Source organism: Chinchilla lanigera, unplaced genomic scaffold (genome assembly GCF_000276665.1).
Source record: "Chinchilla lanigera isolate Chin_1 unplaced genomic scaffold, ChiLan1.0 scaffold00069, whole genome shotgun sequence".
NCBI classification, from domain to species: domain Eukaryota; kingdom Metazoa; phylum Chordata; class Mammalia; order Rodentia; family Chinchillidae; genus Chinchilla; species Chinchilla lanigera.
In genome coordinates this window covers 2,751,607-2,764,964 of record NW_004955470.1, presented here as the reverse complement: position 1 = coordinate 2,764,964, position 13,358 = coordinate 2,751,607, and the positions used below count along the sequence as shown (strand labels likewise).

General features: G+C 48.9%; 1 protein-coding gene across 3 annotated transcripts in view; it reads left to right on the top strand.

The window, feature by feature from the left end:
• Bcl2l11 (BCL2-like 11 (apoptosis facilitator)) overlaps window positions 1-13,358 on the top strand; it is a gene marked incomplete at its 5' end in the record, with an annotated part of 39,544 nt that overhangs the window by 15,261 nt on the left and 10,925 nt on the right. For 2 of the 3 annotated variants that reach the window (XM_013522762.1, XM_013522761.1), the window contains 1 exon segment: window positions 7,695-7,804. In XM_013522762.1, the coding sequence (XP_013378216.1) occupies window positions 7,695-7,804 (110 nt within the window). 3 annotated transcript variants of the gene reach the window in all.

The following is a 13,358-nucleotide window of genomic DNA, read 5'->3' as shown; positions in this document are numbered from 1 at the left end:
TTGGAGGCGGAGCTGTCCCAGGAACTTGTGGGATGCGGTCAGTGCAGAGAACCCAGGGAGCAGAAATGCCCCTCATCTTGCCCTGCCGTGCTGAGTTCAGGATACCACTGCGTCCTGCTTGGAGCAGCAGTTCAGGGGCCCGTGGAGAGAGGCACAGGACGGTGACAGTGGCTTTGCAGGGCAAGCTGTGGCATGTGTGGAAGAAGCTGGCCCAGGACCAGGTTTGGGGCATGTGGCAGCAGCTTCATTGATAAGGGGTGATGCTTGAGAGAGATGGTGGATTGTCCTCCACCCCCAGGGTCAGAGTCATGATTGGGCTGGGGTAAGAAGAGAACATTGCAGTTCCTATGAGGAAGAACCCTGATGCTCTGTGCCCTTCTGTGTGGACTGCAGTGACTTGGAGAACAGAGCCCTGTCTCTGGGTGTGGCCCAAGGGCCAGGAAGACCCAGTGCCCTTGGCAGAGGGCTCCTGCCTGGGTCTCCCATCTGGTCCAGGTGCCGAGCTTCTGTGACCGGAAGCCAGGGACATGTTTGGATACAAGCATTTGAGCTTGGGGCCAGTGTGTGCTCGAGGACAGCTCAGGAATTAAGTCCTCAGGGATTGAACCAGAAATGAGTAAGAAAGCACAGCCCAGTAACCTTAGTGCCTTTGGCTTTGCACTTGTCATAAGAAACAGCTGATGGCGAAAGGAAACAGCCTTGTGAATACTACTTTCCAGACTTCTGTCTCGCGCCACAGTCTTGGTTAACTTGGCACTCTCAAAGGATCAGATTGGAAATCGATGAAAGCAGCGCGCTCTGACTTCCTAACTCACGACTGCGGAAAGGCAGAGGGCAGTGCACATTGGAAGAGTGCGTAGAAAAACACTGCCTCATCTCGGGCACTTCGTCACTGATGGCCTCACACCAGCTTTAAAAAACCAGCAGTGCCTCAGAAACAGCGGCTAGGGTGGCCCACTCTAGCTGCCGTTTCTGAGGCACTGCTTTGCATTCGCGTGACAACCCAGGCTTGCCACAAATGTATGCCAGGGAAAACCGATTGAGGAAACATCGAGTTATATAATGCCATGCACTCCAGCTTGTTGTTTGTAGTAGCTTTCATTTCCACCCAGTGGCCTGATGGAGTTAGTGGAAGGCTTACTCAAGAAATGCAAAGTCGTTAGTGAGAAATAGACCTGGAGGGAGAAGCGTGGTGTGTATGTGTGTGTGTTTGAAATTGGTTTCTGCTCATAATGGTGAGACCTGTCAGACTCGTGGATTTCCAACAGAATAGACCCGTCACAGTGGCAGTAGCTCCTTTGCCCAGTGGCTTGCAAGGAGCCGACAGGGAGCCTGGCCCTCGGGAGGGCTGAGGGAGGCGGCCTCCGCGGGCCGGCTGATTGCTTCCTTCCTCTTGTGAGCTGTGGATAACTCTTTTGACTCAAAAAGATATTTCTGAAGGTACTTCGTAAGCCAGCCATTGAGATGAATAAACATCCCAGCATTTTCATTCCCCAAATAAACTTTGAGCTTCAAAGCGGCCACCTGCAGAGGCAGTGTCTCTTCTAGACATTTTTGGGGTCTCTCTTTTGGGATTGGTTTAAAGCTGGTTTGAGGCCATGCGGAAGTGGTTCCTGACTGGTCCTTAATGGCATTGGGTGGTGTCGTCGGAATCCCTTGGGGAGCAGAGAGGGGTGACGGTAGGATGTCTGAAAGAGGGACTTCTCTCCCTCGCGGCCCCAGAGCCCACAGGCCCCCAGAATGCGTGTGCCCTTGGCTAAGTGTGTTCTTTGTGTTTCACATAAGCAGCTGTTTTCTTCAGAATAGTCCCACGTCTCTTGGGAGACCAAGCGGTCCTTCCTTGGTTCTGAGTAGAATATTGATTGAGCTTTATTCACATGGATAGCTTTAAAATCTGATTTTGAAGTCTGTCTGAGGGTCTGTGGATGACTGAACATCTACAGACTGTGCTACAGAGGGGAACGTTCCTGCCACCCTCGCCTCAACGTCTGGTACCTCACAGTGGTAGGCAGGGACTGACATAGCAGCCATGCCTGCTCCCTAGCTGAGCTCACAGGTGGGCCTGCACCCCGCAGGATGCCCGCGTTGTCAGGTGTCATTTCACGGCGCTGTCACAGGCAAGGAGGGGCCGGACTTCAAAAGAGCGGCAGTGAGTGAGTGTCACAGGGTGACTTCCATCCCTGTGAACACCTGCCATTTGTAACAGTGTGGTGGAACATCCTGGCCGTGTCAGAGAAGTCAGAGGGTTTAGTCTGGCTGATGTTGAGCTTATTACCAATTAACAATCTCACTTTTTTATTTTCCTGCTTTGGCTGGCAGCTCAGCAGAAAGTCCTTTTCGAAAGCCCCAGCCTGACTGCACTATCAGCTGCTTAACCGTGATATTAATTCTTCTCAGTTGCTTAGCTTTTAAGATTTTTAAATTACTGTATACTTTGGAAAAGAGTCCTATGGCAGAATCAGGACTGTTTGTTTACTAAATGACACTCATTTTTGAGTTGCTGAAGTCCTCAGGTTATAAACGCCCTCCTTGCTTCCCTCCCTCACCCTTACCATGTAAAAAAAAAAAAATGCACTGGTTATGTCTCATGGTATTTTGCCATAGGAAATGATGTTATCAGTAAGTTCTGGATTCCAAACAAAATAAATTCTAAGCTCCTGGATGAAAATTGAGCTGACACAGGACACTTGACAGAATTGCCCGTGTTTGATACTTCGCGTTGTGAGAGTTTTCGTTGGTGGCTTCTGTCCCAAGTAAAGAGAAAGCTGGACCTTGGAAGTCCCCTCTGGCTCAGTCTGATACTGCAGGGCTGGTGGCTTTTGCCGCAGGTTATAGCTTTGGAGTTAGCTTCACTAGAAGAAGGAGTGCCTTCCTTATATTTCATTGTGTTTTCTTAAAGTTTAAGAATGAGGTTTGTGGTGTGAAGTGCTCTCTTAAATGCTAAAATTCCATGCTCTCAAGGTGAAAATGCACCTCCTCACAATTTCTCCTTTGAAGGATTTTTTTATGTGTGTTTAAAATTGCCTTCTAAGTTGAAGATATGACCTTCCTACTTAGTGTTAAGCACTTTAGTTTCAAATGAAGGGCCAATTTTATTGACCAGGTAGCAACATCTGCAGTGGTCAGGCCCATTGCATATAGCAAAACGAAGTATTTGTGGTTGATGTTTCTCACCCTTGTGGCCGGGGACTGTTATTGGAGTTGTCTGTTCTGTAGCTGACTGTTAGAGGGGGGCACTTGGGTGAGGGTGGAATCACGGGTGTGGGCTAGAGGAAGGTCGTCTGCTGAGCAGCCCAGGTCTGCGGCTCCAGGTGCACCTGGAAGACCATTCACATGGGTCTCCTTGCCAGTGTAGTCTGTGCCCTGGCTGAGTGAGACAGAACTAAGCCAACTGGCACTACAGGGTGTAAATACCTTAATTCTGCTCAAGCTGGCACCCCCACGGGGCTGCCAGGCTGAAGCTGGTCAGCTGGGCCCCCTTACATTCTGGTCCTTCCTCCTGAGGCCTGAAACCGAATGTGACAGTCACTAGTGTTACGCTAGTGATGAGTTTACAAGGGGCTTCCCCAACCCATAAAAAAGATACTGTACTTGATCACTTGAGAAATAAGCTGTGAAATTTATGCTGAACAATGTGCTATATTCACAGATTAAAAATTACTACCCCTTGCCAGGCATGGTGGCACATGCCTGTAATCCCAGCACTGTGGAGGCTGAGGCAGGAGGATCAGCATAAGTTGGAGGCCAGCTTGGGGGTACATAAGCAAGTTCAAGGCCAGCCTGCACTACATAGTGAGACCCTGCCTCAAAAAAGAAAAAAGAAAAGAAAAAATTGCTACCTCTTTAAGATGCAGCCCTGCAGGGAGATGCACCTCCCTGTCCTTATAGGTCAGCTGACCAGTGCCTGGGACACCCGTCGGCCACCTGCCTGGGCCTCAAAGCCTTTCAAAATATTCAAAACTGAATTTGGGCCGCGTTCTCTATCACCATACCCTACTGTGTACATACTGCCTGTGTCTTATTGCAGAATGAACACTAGCCATTCATTCTGAGTTTATCGATTCAAGGAAGAACTGTATTTGCAGCCAGCAGTGGTAGTTCATGGGTTAGAAGGTGAAGCCAGCCTGGGAAGCTTACTTCGTGAGATACTATCCCAAAGTAAAAAGATTTTTAAAAGCCTGGGGGTGTAGCTCACCCGTGAAAGCCCTGGGTTCAATGACCAGTACCACTGAAAAGGAAGCATAGTCGCTTTTCAAAAACCAGAGTGATAGAGCACTTGCCCTAGTATGCACCCAACCCTGGGCTCAGCCCCAGCACCTAAGAAACAAAACCATTCTTTAATTAAAAAAAAAAAAAAGTAGATATGGGGGGGTGTGATAAAAATATGCTCTATGTGCATGTATGCAAATGCTATAATGAGACTTAGTATCTTGTAAAATTAATATGCACTGATAAATGAAAAGCAGACATGATAGGTGCAGTGTTAGAGTAGCTCAGACATACCAGCCTTCTCTGTTATTTACGTTGTACAGCACTGTTTTGTAATCAGTTTCTTAAAGGACAGCTAAGTACAGTTGATAGCTTGTTTACTGATCTATAGCTGCTGCCAGCAAATTATAATGTGTGCCGAGCCTGGCCTGCACCATCCTGTGGTTAATCTAACACTCCTCACTCTTACATGCTCTCCCAAGACAAGATCAGGGCCCCCGGGCATCTCCCGTTGTTTCTCACCCTTCTTGCATTTTTCTCAGGGTCTCCTCAGTAGATTATCTGCACCAGAACCACTTAAGGGCTTTAAGATTGTAGCCTCCTGGGCTTGTAGGACACTCCCACGGCTGAGGCTGGAGAGACCTCCTGTGGATCTGTTTACATCTGTGTGTTTGAGTTAACTAGCAGTTAGCTCAACTTCTCTTCCCATAGAAGAAAGAGCCCATCTGCTTATCTCCTCCAAAACGCAGATAAAGTTGAGTTGGGCCACCAGGAACCTGCAGTTCCCTCTGAGCTGCCGACGGCTGGGTCGCTGTGTTCTCTAGGTACACGAGTTCTGATAAACCAGCTTCTGCCCCGTGCTGGCTCCTGTGATGGTGCTTTGGGTTGCCAGCCCCGTATGAACCAGACACCTTCGAAGTGAGGGGTTCGTAGAATTCAGCAGGCCTCATCTGCAGGTCAAGGGGAATTAACCAGGGGAGTTGTTTTGTTTTTGGTTTGCCTTGTGAGAAGTTGGGAAGCATACTTCCAAGTATGCCTGTCCAGAGGAAACCTAACAGTTGATTGAAATTCAGCTTTTAATACACAAAGGGAGCAGAGCCGAGACCCCCCAGAACACAGAGAATACTTGTGTCCCACAGGTAATTTGCATTGGGGGAGAAAATCAGCAAATTTCTCCACTTATTAAATAAACATTGAGTCACTTGGCTGACAGCTTTTACCTTTCCACCAGCTTGAAACACAGGCAGTCTGCATTTCAGTGATTTTCTTTTGATAATTAATTTTTCTTTGTTTCTGACTCCAGGGTTGAAGGCAGATTTCTCTCAGCTATGGCCTGGGGGAGGATTGCTCGGGAGCCCTGTGTAGTGGGCACCAACCGAAGATGCGGTCCTTTCCTTTAGCTTTGTCAGACGCTTCTAAATTGCGGGGAAGAGTACCTGGTTGCGAATAAAAGACCGTAATGATTGGGTCCCTGTGATAGTTCATCCTCGAAGGACTGAAAACCCAAGAAAAATCAGGGTACTGTGACATCATTACCATCTGGCGTGGTCTCCCCTGAAATCTTACTTTTCTTTTTTTTTTTTTTTTTCTTTTTCAAAGAAAATGGTTTTTATTGGTACATTTTAAGTATACATAATGATCACATTCATCCTAGGGAATTTGTGCCTGTACGTGATATAACTTGATTCTTCTTGTTTTTTCCCATTCCCCTGCCCTCCCTTCAACCCCTCTTCCCCTCCTTACTTATAAAAGCCTTGTTTCCATTTTTGAAATCTTGTTTTCTGCCAGTGGTTCAAAATAAAATTTTAATAGACTTTACAGATTAACATTAGAAATATTTGTGTGACAAGAGTATGACCCAAGTAATTTTTTATGATTGGACGTAGATTCAAGGGCCATCCCTGAGTAACCCTAAAAGTGTCCCCTACCAGCTTCGTCTTCTGCATCTGTGCTGCCTTTAGCGGCTTGCCTCTGGCTGATTCACAGAGTGCTGTGGCGCTGGGGAGGTCTGTGTGTCCCCAGCCCTCCATACCTGCTTCTCTACAGCCCTAAGGCTTCATGGGGTCGTTCCTAAATGTATTTGAGTTGGGACCCGGAGGCAGAGAAAATGGGACTAGAATTTGGAGAAAAATTGGCAAAAACTTTGTTGTGTTCATTTTAACATGCTTGTAGAGGCTGGGGATTTAGCTCAGCGGCGCAGTGCCTGCCTGGCAAGCGTGAGGTCGTGAGTTCAATTCCCTGTACCAAAAAAAAACCAAACAAAAAAAACAAAACACATGCTTTTAGAGAACTACGATTTAGTATCAGTTTTGTGGACCTTTTACAGAAGCACAAAACGGGAAGCTGCATTCAGCCTTCCTGTGAAATCCAGCAGCACAGGTTGTACACGCTTTGCGGTGGTTAACACGCAGCGCGTGTGTTTAACTGGATGCTGCGTACGTGCTTTCACAGCGAGTGAACAGAAGTTGAACATGAATAGCAGTTGGAATCCCAGAGTCTTATCTGTCTTCCTGCACTCGGTGCTAAACCGTTCTCTCGTCGTCCTCTGAGGGCGATGCTTCTCTTCATGGTATGTGAATATTGTTTGCCTGAAGTCTGATGGGACCTTTGAAGACTCACGGTTTTGTTCTTCATGTTTGGCTGTCGCAAGGCTTTTAATGGTTTCACTAGCCAACAGATAATGTCGTGGGTGTGGATGTTAGTGACAGCTTAATGAAGGGACCAGCCGTCCTCTTTTCTCTCCTTTCCGAAAAGCCTTTGCTCTTTGGCCCAAAACACTTCCTCTCCCCATGTGGTGTTTGCAGATTTGAACCCATCTTTATTGGCTGCATTAATATTGAAACAAAACATACAATTATGCTTTCGTGTGGCCCTGGGTAGCACTTGCTCGGGAAGGCTGGCTGTTTCTATCACCAAGCCTACTTCCATAGCAACCGACGCATCCGACGTCTCAGCTTTCTCGTTTTCCCTTGGAAGGGACAACTGTTTTATGTCCTATTCCTACCTGTGGTTGGCATTTTCCTAGGAACTGTTACTTGTCAAATGGTTAATTACTGACAAACTAAATTTTTATATTCTAGTATGTTTGGAGTCTCTATCCTCCCTTCCTTTCTTCCTGTGCCAGGGAAGGAAGGGAGCCTAGGGCCTTGCGCATGCTAGGCAAGCGCTCTGTCACTGAGCTACACCCCTAGCCCTTGAGCGTGTTTCTTGGGTACAGTTCTTCTGAGTATATATAAATGGGACAGGATATTTTTAATTCTTGGAATTCTGAACCTCTAGTTCTGTAAAAGGAAATTAATCTGTAGTCCTATTCTTTGGGCAGAATTACACAGCAGACTTTGCCGCTGTCATCTGTAATGCATGGCTGTAGTTGTTGAAATCTAGAAGCTTCCATGATGGGGGGGCAGCATCTAGAACCATAGCAGGGGAACATTTCAGTGCTGTGTGGGCCGCAGTTGACTTTTCATCTGTTTCTTCCCACACAGCTTCCATGAGGCAGTCTCAGGCTGAACCTCCGGATTTGCGCCCAGAGATATGGATCGCACAGGAGTTGCGCCGCATCGGAGATGAGTTTAATGCCTCTTACCCAAGGAGGGTAAGGACATCTTTGTTACCTTTCTTCCCCTCATGCTTCCCATCAAGAAAAAATGAAGAGTAAGAGCTACATACTGATTCTGGAAATGAAAGTATCCCCTACATGTGACCTTCCATTGTCTTGCCTCTACTGTTTTCCATTTATTTTATGGCAGAATTTGATAGCTTAAGTCACTTAAAAACATACAGTATGAGACTGCAAAAGTATTTATGAGCAGAGAACTTAAAACATCAGTGCTAAAAATGGAAGTTATTTATAGGCTTTGAAATGCTCCCATGTAAATATTACTACCATAGTTTTCAATCCGTGTAAAGTGCTTCTGCACTCCCGGTAGGCAGTTTGGGTCAGAGTTACAGAAATTTTAAATGTGCATTGTCACCGAGCTCCAGGGAGCAGTGCCAGCGCTAATCTAAAACTTACGCCACCCGCGGCTGCCCTGAGTCAAAGGAGGGAGCTGTCCCCTCTCGACCCCGAGGTGGTCCTTGCACCTCTATTGGTGGGAGTGGTTCAGGAGGCCACTAATCAACTGCATGCAGTTTGGGTACAGTGTACAAACTTTAAATAAAGATAGCAGACAGCCACATCAACTTTGAGATGTATTCTTGATTCTTACTAAAAAAAAAAACAAAACTATATTTTCTGTAGGTGCAGTGTGTTTTAAATTTTTTTTTTTCTTGCTTTTTGTTTGCCTGGTAGAATATCGTATGACTGTTGCAACCTCCTTTCCAAATTGAGGATGGTTTGAGAGGGCAGGTTTAACTCTGGGACCATTATGAGCATGGTGACTGTCCTCTGAGGGCCACACAGACATTGTGGGGTCTGAAGGATTAAGCATATTCCTTCAGACACCTCCTATGAAGATGCCCCTGTTTCTCTGAAGAGAAGGGTGTTTAGTCTCAGTTTATGGAAGACATTATAGTTGTTGATACCATTCTCTCATTCTGTCACTTCTCTCCTGGCCATATTTTCTTTCTGAAAATTATTGTCTCATAGAAATGCCTCTTACAGTGTGTGAAATCTCTTTCCTTTCCTTGAGTTGGGGGAAGTCATGCTGAGAACACCCTGGAGTTTCTGTCCTGCTTTAAGCCCTCGCCTTGGGCCCGGCCAGCCGCTGCTGAGTGAGTGGCTGTTTCCTGCCTGTCACTCTGAGTTGCTCCTATTTTTCTCTTGGTGATTAACACCACTCGCACCTCCCGCGTACACTGGCCAGGTAGACTCTCTTGTCAGGGGGTCTGGTCTTGCCCGTCAGCTCCTTTTCCTGTCTTTCTGTGGTGTGCGTGTCCGTGTGGCTGGTGGGAAGTGTGCTGCAGTCACAGTTCTGTCATCAAACGGGAAGTGCCACATTGATGAATGGGCTGAGGAAACTCTCAGGAGACTGTCTTCAGCCGGCACATGCCTGGCATCCTCCCTGCCATGGGTGAGCTCACAGAACATAAGTGCTTGGCAGCCCCCATCTGAAATGGTAATTTTTTTGTTTTTGGAAAGTTGGTTGATGCTGTAATTTACCACTAGTTATCGTACGTTCTCCATAGTGCTTGGGATTTGGATGTTCCCGCATGCAGCCAGCCTTGGTTCTCATCAGAAATAGGGCTGTGTGTTCAGGAGGCTGGCCCTCATGCGGAAGCAAGGAAGACACAGGTCCCTTCAGCAGAGCAGGCGGCTGCATTAGAGCCCTGGTTCCAGGCCGGGTCTAGAATCCAGCAGGACAGGTCATTTCTGAGCCAGTGCGACACACTGCTGTCACACTAGGCCCGGTGGCTTCTGTCTCACAGGGGCTTTGCAGGTTTCCTAGGTGGCTCTGCAGGGGCCCCGGTCCCCAAGTGTCCTCACTGTGCGACACAACTCCTGTTCTCACGAGCCGTACACAGCCACTGGCTGCAGAACTGGGTGTATTTAAGAATATTTTGAAAAAGTTTCTCTTTAAACCACAAGTGTGAACTCACAACTACAAGACTTCTCAGGGGCCTGCCGAGGTGGGCCCAGGGACGTAGCTCCCTAGCAGGGATGAGACATGGGCTGAAGGTGGTGGCCACCCACCTGCGGCTGTCCCCTGACAAAGGCTGACACTGTGGTGGTGCACGGTTGGAGACATGGGCCTGCATGATCTTACCTTGACGCTGAGGATGAGGCTGTGGCATCCGTGTGTGTGTGTGTGTGTGTGTGTGTGTGTGGCCTCCCTCTCTCCCAGGGTGGTTTCTCGGTGTCATGTGTAAGTAGGCGTCTGAGAAGAAGATCATGTGTGTATTTTTGGCTGAGGTGGCACTTACCGTTCCCCATGCTTTTGTTGAAACAAATTTACGTTTAGCTTATTAGACTATTTTGCAAGATTTTATAATTATGCATTTTATTTTGCATATCTTAAAAATACCATTCAGTGCTAAAGCTTAGTCACGAAGAAAGGACTTCAGCTTTCTTAGCAGGCTGGAATGTTGAGGGAAAGGACTAGAGACATTGTAGGTTATAGCATAATTTCTCCAAAACGAGGACAGATACATTCTCCAGATTAAATACAAATAGCCAGCTCAGAGCACTGGACTCTGGGCAGTGCCATGGTGACCCTTAAACCCACCATGGCTGTCTTGCTAGTTGGTAGGTTAGAGCAGCCCATTGTCGGTAATGCCAGGGATGGCCCATTGCCGCACGCAGGGAGGAGGCTGTGGCGCAGTCTGCAGTGCTGTTCGGATGACCTGCTGCCTTTGCAAGGTGCCCGTGCACTGCCGTGTGGCTTCCTGGCGGTTTCAGCCTCTTTGAATATTTCCTTTTGTCTGTTTTGCCTCACACTGTTTCACAGTCTACTGTAAAGCACTGGTCTTTCATTGCCATTAGCCTCATGAAGCCCGACAGGGTGCTTTCCTGTTTGTCCAGTGAGAGAAACAGAGGACTTACTGCGTAGCTGTCGCATGTTAGTGGTGGCCTGTGGAATGCAAAGGTGAGGCCAAACCCTGGAGGAGGCGGGGGCACAGGTGAGCACCTGCCCCCGTCTCGCCCTTTCTCTTCACACCTGGTGACCCCGCCGGCCGGCCGGCAGGGAGCTGCCACGGAGCCTCGTTGCTTCACATCGTGGAGATTGTTTGCCAACTTTGATCTAGAAATATCCTCAGGTGCATGTCAGTGTTGACAGAAAGGCACAGAGAACTCCGCTCATCTGCCACCTTTGGGTCCCCGGTGTGAACGTGTTATACGTTTGCTTTAATGATGCCGTTGACACCCGTGTGTGTGTTGTTGCTGCGTGGTCCCCTCTCCTGGCCCCTCATCCTCTCGTGTGTCTCTGCTGGGAAGAAGAGGGTCCTCTTGCAGAACCACAGTGTGGCTATCAAAATCAGGAAGTGTTGTTCCCAAATGGCCTTTGTATCCCCACGCCCCCCCAAAAAATTTACAAAGGTATTTTCTGGTCCAAGGTTTAATCTAGAGTCAGTCCTTGAATTTTGTTGCCTTGTGCCTTGTTCCATTAACGTGGCATGTTTCTCAGCCTTCGCCCCTGTGACAGTGCCCTTTGTGAAGGGGCTGGGAAACCACAGCCTCAAAGCAGTTGGTTTGCCAATATTTCTGTGTGATGCGGCCATGGCTTTACACTTGGCTCCAGAGGCGCACATGGTGTCCCTCTGGCCCCTTCTTGGTGCTGTCGAGGGTGGTGTCTTCCGCTGTGGAGTTAATAGTCCTTCGTTTAATGGCAGCAAAGAGCTTGTAAAAGAGGTGGTACTTCCTTCTCACCCCTCTAATTTGTTTCCTTTGCCTTCTTGGGTTTGCGGGTTCCGGTTTGTCCTGTGGACTATTATGCATTAGTTGCTCTCAGTGTTTATCATGAAGCTTGGTGTCTCCCCAGCCGGGCCTGTGCAGCCCTCTGAACGTCCGTGGCTGCGAGACAGCTCAAGCACTGGGGTTTGATGGGGCCCTGGGAGGCACTGGTCACTGAGTTGGCTACACCCACAGGGTGCGCTGACCGTCTCCACCCCTTGTGTCCCCATCGCAGCATGGGGCACATACACGGGACGGACTTGTAGCAGGCGGGAAAGGTTGGGGAACACAGGGATGCTGGGGGGGGGCGCTGGGGAACACAGGGGTGCCAGGGGCCTGGAGGGAAGAGGCAGTCCGAGCCGTTGGCTCTCTAGCCCAGAGCTGGAGAAGCGAACACCTTGCTTCTAGCAGAGCGGTGTGGTGTCATCTGTATGGTAGCAGGGCAGCCGGTGCCTTGAAGCCGCCTCACCCTTGGGGACAGGGAGCCTCACCACAGAGGCAGCCGGGTTTCTGTGCTCAGAAGCAGGCCTCGCTGGTTCCTTCTGAGACTCAGAAGCTGCGTGAGGGCACGTGCTGGCCTGTCTGCTGGAGGTGATGTCAGCGGGTGCAGGTCATGGCCCTGTGCCAGCGCGAACACTGGCTCTGGAGGCTCGGTGTCCACTCAGGTGGGCATCTTGGCTCTGGGCCAGTGGAGCAATGCTGGGCCCTTCAGACCATGAAGGCTTTGTTTTTGGAGTCACTGGACCCCTTCCACAGCCGTTGCCCACCCTCACTGCTACTGGGGTCTGTCTTCCGTGCCTCATGGTCAGCTTGTCCAGTCCAGAGAGGCTGCTCTCGGCCTGCAGTGACTTGGGGATACTCCAGCGGTAGACAGTAGTGGACAGCCATGAATGAAGCTCTGATGGACTCTGCAGAGGGGGCAGGAAGTGAGTGAAGACTCTGTCATTGTCTGATCACAAGAAACAGTGCATCTTTTGTTTACACTGCCTACTTCCTTCTCTGTCCCAGACATGTGTAGGCATGAATTGATTGAAGTGCTGTAGACCAAAGTGTAGCCCTGAGTCAGATAAAGCAGAGGAAAGAGGTGGCCTGCAGAGCAGTTTTGCTTAAACAGAAGCTTAGCCGAAGTGTCCACAGCCGCCATGCGTTCACGTTTTGCCGTGCTACTATGAACTTGACCTTTATGTGCCTGTCCTTCCTAAGAAGTAGGATCCCCTGTGCTGCCTGACCCAGGCTTTTAGACATCAGGGTCCTGTGAGTAACGTTCAGTGGCAAGGCTGAACTTGGAGCTTGCTTGGTGCCCAGACAAACCCAGACGTGGGCGTCCTCAGCGTCATTCTTTGGAAGCCTTCCTTCCCTGATTATTGGAATTTCATAAAATAAGCTGCTTTCTGCTACTGTCTGTGAAAATAAATTATTCAGAGGCTATATCCAGTGTGAAATTCAACTTAGATCTAACTCATGAAATGGAGAATTGCCCCGACTTTACTTAGAGGGGCGTATAGAATGGCACTTTTCACAGCCAAAGCAGTCATGGGTACCAGCGCTAAATCTGTGCCTGGCGTTTGTAACGCCGTTGTCAGGTTTTGGAAGTGTTTCCCTTGGACTAGAGGAAGCGGTTGGCTCGTCTGGCTTTAGGAGCCTTCCACACCTATCTTGGGCCACGCCTAGTAGTGCCACAGGTGCAGGGACAGGAGGTGGTGAGCACTCAGGTTTTTCCCCCTACTTTTGGGAGAACTTGTGCTCAGGGTCTCAACAGGGCTTGCTGTGACTTGTTGAGGATGGACTGTGATCCCCTGGGACAGTAGGACTCTTGGAG